Raw genomic sequence first — 12,166 nt, forward strand, 5'->3', positions numbered from 1 at the left:
GCACTCCATGATACTTTGGACAGTTGGCCCCAAGTATTTAAACTCATCCATATTCACCACGTCTACTCCTTGCATCCTCACTATTCCACTGTCCATCCTCTTGTTCACACATATGTATTCTGTCTTGCTCCTACTGACTTTCATGCCTCTTCTCTCCAGTGCAATCCTCCACCTCTCCAAGCTCTCCTCAACCTGCTCCCTACTCTCACTACAGATCACAATGTCATCCACGAACATCATAGTCCACCGAGAGTCCTTTCTGATCTCGTCCATCAACCTGTCCATCACCATTGCAAACAAGAAAGGGCTCAGAGCCAATCCTTGATGTAATCCCACTTCCACCTTGAACCCATCTGTCATTCCAACTGCACACCTCACCGCTGTCACGCTGCCCTCATAAATATCCTGCACCACTCTTACATACTTCTTTGCCATTCCTGAGATCCCCATGCAATACCACACCTCCGCTCCCAGCACTGTGAATATATGCTTTCTCTAAATCCACAAAGACACAATATAACTCCTTCTGACCTTCTGCATCAACACTCTTAAAACAAACATCACATCTGTAGTGCTCTTTCAAAGCATGAAACCAAACCTGCTGCTCGCGAATCATCACCTCTCCTCTTAACCTAGCTTCTATTACTCTTTCCCATAACTTCATGCTGTGGCTGATCAACTTTATACCTCTGTAGTTACTACAGTTCTACACATCACCCTTATTCTTAAAAATTGGTACCAGTATACTTCTTGTCCACTCCTCAGGCATCCTGTCACTTTCCAAGATTGTGTTAAACAATCTAGCTAAAAACTCCACTGCCATCTCTCCTAAACATGTCCATGCCTTCACAGGTATGTTACCTGGACCAACCAGCTTTTCATTTTTCATCCTTTTCATAGCTACCCTCACTTCATCCTTGCTAATCCACCACACTTCCTGATTCACTATCCCCATATCATCCAACCTTCTGTCACTCTCATTTTCTTCATTCATCAGCCCCTCAAAGCACTCCTTCCACCTTCTCAACACACTCTCCTTGCTTGTCAACACATTTCCATCTCTATCCTTCATCACCCTGACCTGCTGCACATCCTTCCTGGCTCGGTCCCTCTGTCTAGCCAATCAGGTCAAGTCTATTTCGTCTTCCTTAGTGTCTAACCTCTCATACAACTTACCATACGCATTTTTCTTTGCCTTTGCCACCTCTCTCTTCACCTAACACCGCACCTACTTGTATTCCTGTCTATTTTCTTCATCTCTCTGACTATCCCAGTTCTTCACCAACCTCTTCCTTCATATACTTTCCTGTACTTCCTCATTCCACCACCAAGTCTCCTTGTCTTCCTTCCTCTGTCTAGATGACACACCGAGTACATTCCTAGCTGTCTCCCTATTTCTGCAGTAGTTGACCAGCCATCGAACAACTCTTCACTACCACCCAGTCAGTGCCTGTCTTAGCGCCTCCCTGAACTCCACACAACAGTCTTCCTTCTTCAACATCCACTACTTTAGCCTTGGCTCTGGCTTAGCTCTCTTCCTCTTCTTGATCTCTAAAGTCATCCTACAGACCACCATCCGATGCTGTCTACGTTCTCCCCTGACACGACCTTGCAATCTCCAATCTCTTTCAGATCGCACCTCCTCCATAAGGTATAGTCTACCTGTGTGCACCTTCCTCCACTCTTATCTGTCATCCTGTGTTCCTCCCTCTCCTTGAAAAATATATTCACCACAACCATTTCCATCCTTTTCACAAAATCCACCACCATCTGTCCTTCCACATTCCTCTCTTTGACCTACACTTCACCTCCTCATCACCTCCGTTCCCTGAGCATATGACAACAGTCATCATCAAACCTTCGATTTCCAGCTTCATACTCATCACTCTGTCAGACACACTCTTCACCTCCAACACACTCTTGACATACTCTTCCTTCAGGATTACCCCTACCCCATTTCTCCTCCCATCCACACCATGGTAGAAAGTTTGAAACCACCTCCGATGCTCCTGGTCTTACTCCCCTTCCACCTGGTCTCTTGCACACAAAGTAAATCAATAAATCTAAGTATGAAAATCAATAAATCTAATTATGAGTATGAGTAATAAATCTAAGTATTAGTATGGGAATTTGTTGTGCGTTGCAGCATTTTTACATCAAACCTTATGTATGGCTGTAAATAATAAACTGATTTGTTAAGAGTTAATACTGAAAAGTCACACATCCTGTACTATTGATTATTCTACTAACTACATATATACTGGTATACATACATTTATAAACCAGTACTCTCCTTACTCATGAGGCACTATTTCAGGATGGAAGCCCTCAGCTGATGCTCAAAGCTGTTGTGTGTGAATAAATATTTTGTAGGATTTATGCAAAAGTGAAGAAAAAAAACTGTCATCTTAACAAGCAAAAGCAGCTGTGGCTACTCTGTGTAGGCGGTATGGCACCCTGCTGGCCTGTGCAGGTGTTTCAGCAACTGACAGCGAGGGGATGAAGGCTTAGAAAAGGCAGGTGGACGGGCCCAATGACACACACTTGTCATCCTCAAATCCATCCCGCTATTCTCCAGAGACGGCACGTGGCATCAATCCTTCTTAACTAGGCTCGTATTTGTTTGCTGAGATCCTACAGCATCAGCACATGACAGATTTTAAATATAGAGCTACTTCTGGCCCAGCTGGGAATCAGATACTGGAAACTTTACAGAGTTATCAGAGGTGTAACTACTGGTCAGTATGTAATGAACCCGGGACACATGAGACAAACTTTGCCAACAGATCTTGTGAGCTTATGGCTTGTGGATTCACTTCCCATGACAAGACTCACTCATCATTTCAGAAATACAAACTAGGACACAGAGAAAACCTGAGACATTGGAGAAATGAAAAAGTTGTTTTGTAAACTTGCCTGCAGAGCTTGTGCTATGTATGAAGATTAAATGCAATGATGTTTTGAGTGCTATTTGTCACATTGCAGACACTGTGTCCGGTGCAGCATGTGGGTCAGGGCCAGACATGAGTAATGCCGCACAGTGGCTGTCCAAAACAAGGCCCGCAGGCTGTTAATGCCACAGAATCTGCTCTTCTTCCCCATAGGCAAGTAATCACTGACCAATCCTACTTTGTGCACTCACTTCCAGCGACAATATGTGACGTTTGTCATTGCTCATAGTTGCCAGTATGATGAAGGTTGTCTTGATCTTGCCGCTTGAGATTTTGCACATGGCATGAGGGGGCAAGGGAATGTGGTAGCAGAGGGTTATGGGAAGGAGGCTGGGGGGGGGGGTTACGAAAGAGAGAAATAAACAATTGACAAAAAAAAAAACTAGTAGGAGGAAAAATGTAACATCAGGATGACCTGCCTGGCAGAGTAATAGGTTATTTCAACCCTAATCTGTCACACTTGCCTTTCAGGAAGGGCTCGGTTGACCCTAAAGTCTAAGAGTGATGCCATATGCAGCCTGTGATTTTCCCCAAAACCACCCATCCTCCATGATTTTGCATCTCTAGAGGGTATGCATGAGGAAGGGCGCCCTGAACACAAACAGTCCCTGGGCACATTGCACTCCCACTGTTAACAATAGCAACAGCAATAAAAAACAAAACAGAGAAAATGCATCAAGTCAAAGAAGAAAAAGTAGAAGAAGAAAAGGATGAAGAATGTTTTTTTTGTTTGCATAACCATATAGGACCATTTAATTGAATTATCACTGCATAGCTGGTCCATCTGGTCAATGTCAGAGCGGTAAGTAGCAGGTGCCTTATATGACTCACAGGAGACTGCATCCTTGTGAACATGTGAGAGTGTGTTAATGTGTATGACAGGACAGGCAAGTCTGTTCTACAATGCCTGTGAGCTCACTTTTGTAAGAAACTGACAGGGTGAGAAGCAGGATCGTATCCAGCTGTGTGCATGCATGTGTGTGTGCACATGCATGTGTGTGTGCACGCATGCATGCATGTATGTGTGTGTGTGTGTGTGCGCGCGCGTGCGTGCGCGTGCGTGTGTGTGTAAGTGTGGCTTTGTGAAGAGGGGAGGAGAAGTAGTGCTGGCACAGAGTGAAGGTCAGGGTAAATATCAGTGACAGGAAGTCAACGTCTGCCAGGTTCATACTAGGTTACCACAGTGATAAATGACCGTGCTGAGTGACACCTGGCTGGTCTTGAAGGCAGGAGGAAAACAGCCCTTAGGAATAAATGCGCGTGCGCACACACACATATACACACACCACACAAACCAACACATACATACACACATACATACACACATATACACACAAATACACACACACACACACACACACACACACACAGCACACATAGCCACACACACAAACAAACAAGTTTGTTTTTTTATACTTGTGAGGACCCTAATTGACTATATTCATTCCCTAGCCCCTAACCCTTACCATCAGAGCTACATGCCAAGTCCTAAATCTAAAATAGCTCCTTGAAGAAGTGATGACTGACCAAAATATCCCCACTTCGCAAAAACATCCCCAATCTTGTGGTCAAAAACTCAAATTGGTTCTCACAAATATAGCTGGACCAGAATACCCTGCCCCCCCAGCACACAAACACACACATACACACATTTTTGCATTCCATCTCTTCCTTCATGACTTGCTCCGTTGTATGAGCAAGCACTGATACACCCTCGCTCTCGGTACAGGCCAGGTCCAAGTTAATACGACAGTATTTACTCTCCCTCTGAGCATTACATTCTGACAACTGTTATCAGAAAACTACTCTAACCACGCCATAATAAGTGCATCACATTTATTTGAAATAAATGCAGCTTTAGTATCAGGCGCCGATGCTGAATGCTATGCAGCACGTGCTGTGCAACAGCACTGACTGTGTTGACTTTCATTCCACCAATAAGCAGGCACAACCCTGCTGCTGGAAGGGGACACCATTTGGATGGAGGGGCAGGTCCTAATGTTTCAGCCCCTTCTCACACTCTGCCGGGATAAGCTCCTCACAGGATCGCTGACACACACACACACACACACACACACACACACACACACACACACACACACACACACACACACACACACACACACACACACACACACACACACACATACCTGAACACACATGCCCACATGTACTGTACATACACACGTTCATGTGTGCCCATCCATCCAACTGCCGATCCACAGACACATCCATGCATGCACTGCAGAGGGATCAGCTTCCTCGTTGTGACATGAGGTAGCATTTCTAATGGCTGCTGACATGGTGTGATTTCCTTCTCTCAAATTACTCTCACAAGATTCTTTCCAGGTTGAGGGTCAGACGAGGGCCCTCTACAAAGTGATATATGACTGCATGTAGGGGGGTCACATTAGATCAGAGGGAATTATTGCTGACTGCAACTGCCACTTCATGAAAACGTCAGAAAACTTTTTGATTTTTTTATCCTTCAGCGATAATAATGTTTTTTATGTTTAATTTAAAAAGAAAAATTGGGACGAAACTACTCCAATCCTAATGTATGTGTAATTCAAGAGTGGGTGGGAGATGAATATGTTGTAATGAAAAGAGCAAAAATTGGTGGAAGGACAAGGACCTAATGGAGCAGGAACCAGACGTAGAGGGCATTTTTTTCTGTTTTGTTTTGTGCTCACTGATGAGAGTGCTGATGTTGTGTGACTGTTGTCTGAATATCAAACCTACTTCTCAAAAGTTTGGCTTCCTCTGGTATAACTGGACTTAAAGATGTAATACCCCCATTTAATGTATTAGTGTGTAATTAATCCTCTATATGCTATTTTTCTTCCATGCCAGCAGACTGCCAAGAATCTAATTGTAAAGGCACATGAACAGGGTGGCACAGTGGCGCAGTGGTTAGCCCGGTCGCCTCACAGCAAGAAGGTCCTAGGTTTGAGCGCCGGGGTTGTCCAACCTTGGGGGTCGTCCCGAGTCGTCGTTTTTGTGGAGTTTGCGTGTTCTCTCTGTGTGTGCGTGGGTTTCCTCCGGGCGCTACGGTTTCCTCCCACAGTCCAAAGACATGTAGGTCAGGTGAATCGGCCGTACTAAATTTTCCCTAGGAGTGAATGTGTGTGTGTGGGTGTGTGTGTCGGCCTTGTGATGGTCTGGCGGCCTGTCCAGGTTGTCTCCCCACCTGTCACCCAATGACTGCTGGGATAGGCTCCAGCATCCCCGCGACCCTGAGAGCAGGATAAGCGGTTTAGATAATGGATGAATGGATGGCACATAAACAGGAAATGCATCAATTCTCCAACAAAAGGAACAGAAGAAGAAAGAACTTGCATGTTGGATGCAGAAGAGCAAGCGATAGGCACTACAATGCACACCAATCCAATGTTTAATTAGGTTTAATTAAATGTTTATTATGGTTTGTAATTTTCTTCAGTACTACCATGTGGGATAACAGTGTTAATCAGTCTTCGTACTACAAAAGACGCATGCTACTGCTGGATTACCAGTGTGTTACACCAACATTTGCAACCGTCGGAAATTGTGACTTGTACGTGCACACTTTCTGCATGTTCAGGGTCACGCTTGTTTTTGAATTGAATGCCGAGATTTGCAGTACAAAAACAAACTATTGTGACCACCAGATGATGTCAGATCCCCTACACTGAATAAAGGAAGTACAATAACCAATTTAAGAAGGCACCTTTAGGTGAGTAGTTGTTACTGAGCACAGAGTCAATCATCAGACCCACTCCATCTTGATCTTCGAAAAAGAAAAGGAAGAATAAGGGGCATCCAGGTGGCTTGGTGGTCTATTCCGTTGCCTACCAACACAGGGATCGCTGGATCAAATCCGTGTGTTACCTCCGGCTTGGTCGGGCGTCCTACAGACACAATTAGCTGTGTCTGCGGGTGGGAAGCTGGATGTGGGTACGTGTCCTGGTCACTGCACTAGCGCCTCCTCTGGTCGATCGGGATGCCTGCTCAAGGGGGAGGGGGAACTGGGGGGAATAACGTGATCCTTCCACCCGCTACACCCCCCGGTGAAACTCCTCAATGTCAGATGAAAAGAAGCGGCTGGTGACTCCACATGTATCAGAGCAGACATGTGGTAGTCTGCAGCCCTCCCCGGATCGGCAGAGGGGGTGGAGCAGTGACCGGGGCGGCTCGGAAGAGTGGGGTAATTGGCCGGATACAATTGGGAGAAAGGGGGGGGGGACATCCAAAAAAAAGAAAAGGGAGCATATTTTTCATTGCTTACAGTCGTGAAAAATGCGGTTTCCTGGTATTTCTTCTATGAGCACAGTTGGAAACGGGCTGCAGTCGAAGGGGACACAATGAGGGGCTGCAACATCTGATGTTTAAACAGCGAGAAGAAAATCTTAGCATGGAACGACGAGCATAATCGCTTAACATATATTTTCGCTTGTGGCTCTGACTGCCTCGGCCCAGTTAGTCACATGCTCTGCACCATGTCACCCACAATGAAGTCAGCGAGAGAAAAAACAGATGACAGCTGAAGCTTTCAGAGCCGGCCTTGCCAGACTCCAAACACCATGGCAACACAACTCTAAGTAGCAGTAGATCACTGATGGGACGGCAGGAAACGCTAACCCAATATGGCTATTGAACCGGATTTGGAGGTTGCTAGTGGTTACATCATCAGTGTGAGTCAGGCACTGGTTTGCTCAGGTGTCGCTGGTGCCCAGATATGCCGCCATCTGTCACTACAGCTCCTGGAGGCAGAGCGATCTGTCGCTTACTTAAATGGCCGTACCGCATTGGAGCGTTGTCAGAGGAATTGGGAAAGAGTTGCTGCGGCACGTCGGGTTTATATTTGCTGCCCTGCATAAAAACCTTTGCAGCCTTTGTCGAAAGCGCGTCAAAATAATATGTCAGCATCGGGGAAGCAGTGCGGCCTGTCTCGGAGAAATTAAAATCCTTCGTCTCCATCTATCTCATATACTGTCACTGTTATGGTGAGAAGGACTGTTTGCAAACTGGCGGTCTGCTGCTGTCCCTGCCTGCCACGCTCAGCCCTCCAGCATCCCTTGTGTGACACAAGGACAGAAAGAACTACTGTTTAGCAAAGGTCAGAGGGTTGGTTAACTGTTACGCCTATGATAAAACCAAATAACCCCCGAGGGGGTGCTAGCCCATTGTTACGATCAAAAATCAAACATGCATGTCCATGATGGTATTCAGTATGCCCCCAGCTACTTCTGCACAGCCTTTGTACTTCTGTTAAGCATTTACAGGTTATGCCAACACACATTGACATACTCACAGACACACCAACACAAACACAGACACACACATGCACACACAAACACATGCACAATCACACTGTGTGACCCTGTGTGATAACATTTATTTATTATAATGGTAGATATAATCTCCCTGACCTAACAATGCCGATCATCCCTTCAAAAAAAAAAACAACAACAAAAAAACAAGACAAGCCCCATGCAAACTCGACTTGATCTTTTCAATAGCTAGAAACGCCCCTGGTCACATGCACAGGCCAGAACACACACACACACACACACACACACACACACACACACACACACACACACACACACACAGACACATACACACACAAAAAGGGGCCCGTTGTGCAGCAAAGACTGGTGGGGGTGCTGTTGTGTAACATCACTGTGGTGTGTCTTCTCCCTGCCAAAACCGCCTTCATACCGCCAACACCTAGCTACCAAACACATACCTACGTTTCATTTGGACACATATGTCCGCTTCACACTTATATCACCGCTTTTTTTACGGTCAGTTTCTAGGCACATTAATTTCTGTGTCTTTAAGACACACAACTGCCGGTGGTTTCTTGTATATAAAGTTATTATTATAATTGTTCTGGTGATGATCTGAATAGAGCTGGAGAAAAACACCAAGGTTGACAAAGTGATGACACTACACTGAAAATGCACACCGTGCTTGAAAGTAACTACGACAGTGGATATTTGCTCTCCTGGCTCATTCACAAGAACAGAGAGGTCTGCTCCCACCCACCTGCACTGTGAGAGGGGAACTCAAGTGCTGCTTGGAAAAGACAGGCACACACACACACACACACACACACACACACACACACACACACACACACACACACACACACACACACACACACACACACACACACATTTACAATGGGATAACAGCAGTATTTATAGAGAAATGCAGTAAAACACAAAAGCTGATAAAAATGTAGGTATCGCTAGCTATCGACTGAACAGAGGTAGCTGGTGTGGAATTGATAATAGAAAATATAGTTTCACAGAACATACAAGGATAATATAAAGTATCCACCCATCCATTATCCAAATCCCTTATCCTGCTCTCAGGGTTGCGGGGATGCTGGGGCCTATCCCAGCAATCACTGGGCGACACCCTGGACAGGCCACCAGTCCATCACAGGGCCCACCACACACACACACACACCTAGGGACAATTTAGTACAGCCAATTCACCTGCCCTGCATGTCTTTGGACTGTGGGAGGAAACCCATGCAGACACGGGGAGAACATACAAACTCCACACAGACGACAACCCCCAAGGTTGGACTACCCTGGGGCTGGGGCTCGAACCCAGGACCTTCATACTGTGAGGTGTCCGCGCTTACCACTGCGCCACCATGCCACCAATTATATATATACGTATATATATATGTGTGTGTGTGTATATATGTATATATATAGATGTATATATAGATGTAGGAAAAAAAACTTTTAACGCATACAAGTACAAGCTTGTTCTGTGAGTCGCGCATTCATCAGCTGATATATATATATATATACGTACACACACACACACACACACACACACACATAGAAATGTATTTACATATGTGAACAACCCTGCAACTTTCACAAACCTATCTGATAATAAAATGAGGTACAGAAAAAAATGCTGAGACTTGTGCATATTCAGTTAAAGGGAGAGCTGCCTTAACACCAAGGGTAGTTACAGATTCAGTCAACCTTCTTCATCCCCACTCTCGGTTAAAATTAGTAAAAAATTTCTTTTTAAAAAAGCCAAATGTACTTTGGCAAACTAAAAACGTGTGCTTTATCTTCAATATAACTTCACAGATCCATAACTTGAATCCAGTTTAGCTCCTTCAAATGAGATCGACACAGTGCAGAATGGTTTTTGCGGAGGCCTTGAGTCATTTCATATTGTCTCTGAGCCTAGTACTGGGCTCATCATCAGTAAAACACAGTGAAATAAAGGGTTGCTAAGCAACTGGTTCCTCACATTGTGTGTCTTTCCTCCCATTGAAGAAGAAATAATCATTAACCTGCCAAAGATGGGTAAAAAAAAAACTAAAAAAAAACAAACCCACTGATGACTTTGCAAATCATCAATGTCCAAAGTAAGCGAGGCATTAAGTCGATATTGAGATAACTGCTCTCAACCAGACAGCCCACACGAAGTGGATGTTTGGCAGTTGGTGTTCAGTGAGTAATTGCATTAAGTTGGGAGCGTATGGTCCGAGGGAGTGCAGTCTGCATTTCATCACATAATTTTAAAAGGTACCCTCTTGCCCTACCCACACGGCCAGATCTATTATAGGATTTAACACAGTAAACTGAAGGCACTGCCAGGAGAGTGTACACAAGAGTGCATGAGTGCAGGTTTTCCAATGTTGTTCTTACCACTCCTATAGAGAAGTAGTTGTTGACGATGCTGTAAGGGACAGGGTCTCCTTTCTCCTCCTTGTCGTCAGGGATGATATCTATGTTCCAGCGATCCAGCACCACCTCCGTGCTATGCTCGATATCCCGCAGGAACTTGAGTAGGCTGCCACCCTCATAGCCTGCAGTGCACAACCAGAATGAAAGGTATCATGCAAGTGAAACAATATCACACATGAAACCAATTTCCTTTGTATGGTTAAAAACCATGTGTGGTTCAGTTGTATATTCATCCAGTTCAAACCCACCCATTATTATGACACTACAATTGTATAAAATGACAGGTCAAAATCTTTGAATGTTGTATTGCACAACAATACAAGAAACATTTTTTTCCCTTTCCCCCCCTTTTTTTCATCCCCAGTTGTACTTGGCCAATTACCCCACTCTTCCGAGTCGTCCCGGTTGCTGCTCCACCCCCTCTGCCGATCCGGGGAGGGCTGCAGACTACCACATGCCTCCTCCAATACATGTGGAGTCGCCAGCCACTTCTTTTCACCTGACAGTGAGGAGTTTCGCCAGGGGGACGTAATGTATGGGAGGATCACGCTATTCCCCCCAGTTCCCCCTCCTCCCTGAACAGGCACCTCGACCGACCAGAGGAGGCGCTAGTGCAGTGACCAGGACAAATATCCACATTCGGCTTCCCACCCACAGACACGGTCAATTGTTTCTGTAGGGACGTCCGACCAAGCGGGCGGTAACACGGGAATTCGAACCACCAATCCCCGTGTTGATAGGCAACGGAATAGACCGCTATGCTACCTGGACACCCTCAAGAAACATTTTCACCCAGTGGGAAAAGAAAAATGTTTAAAAGACTTGTCAACAAACTGTTTGCAAATATACATGACTGACAATTCAAGGAGAGTATGGCTCTCACCCCTCTGCTTCTGTCTACAAATCTAAACCATGGCACTTCAATGGCTATCTACAATCCCAGTTATTATGACGCTTAATTGTAGATCACATGGGTCGACAATTTCAATCATTAGGCTGCCATCTGAAGGAGACCCCCCCCCCCCCATTTTCAGAATGATTTTCATGCCTGACAGCCTCATGGGGAGCGTGATAGGAGCTCTGGGTAGACCTAGCAGGTGGCAGCCTGCCTCAACAACCAGGCCTCTTATTAGTGATTAGAGGTGGGAGGATATTTCAGCACTGCCAAGGGGTCATGTGGCATAATGAGAGCTATCACACTGGGAGCACTGTATGTGTGTGTGTGTGTGTGTGTGTGTGTGTGTGTGTGTGTGTGTGTGTGTGTGTGTGTGTGTGTGTGTGTGCGTGTGTGTGTGTATGGGTGGGGGGTTTGTTTGTGTGTTACTGTGGCATGCACGTGTTTTTCTGACTCACCGACAATTATGCTCCACTATGACACTGATGATGAAAAGACAACTGTTTCTTCTCTTACGGCCATAATTGTGGTATTTTCGTGGATCTAGAATCCTGGAATCATTAATAAAAAACCCTTTTCACTCTGGCTAATCGATTTTCGTT

General features: G+C 45.3%; 1 protein-coding gene across 1 annotated transcript in view; it reads right to left on the minus strand.

Moving 5' to 3' along the window:
• LOC130120528 (diacylglycerol kinase beta) overlaps positions 1–12,166 on the minus strand; it is a 109,141-nt gene that overhangs the window by 45,445 nt on the left and 51,530 nt on the right. The window contains exon 20 of the mRNA XM_056289101.1: positions 10,631–10,791. Within this exon, the coding sequence (XP_056145076.1) occupies positions 10,631–10,791 (161 nt within the window). The remainder of the gene's footprint in view (positions 1–10,630; positions 10,792–12,166) is intronic.

Source organism: Lampris incognitus, chromosome 11 (assembly GCF_029633865.1).
Source record: "Lampris incognitus isolate fLamInc1 chromosome 11, fLamInc1.hap2, whole genome shotgun sequence".
Classification (NCBI taxonomy): Eukaryota; Metazoa; Chordata; class Actinopteri; order Lampriformes; family Lampridae; genus Lampris; species Lampris incognitus.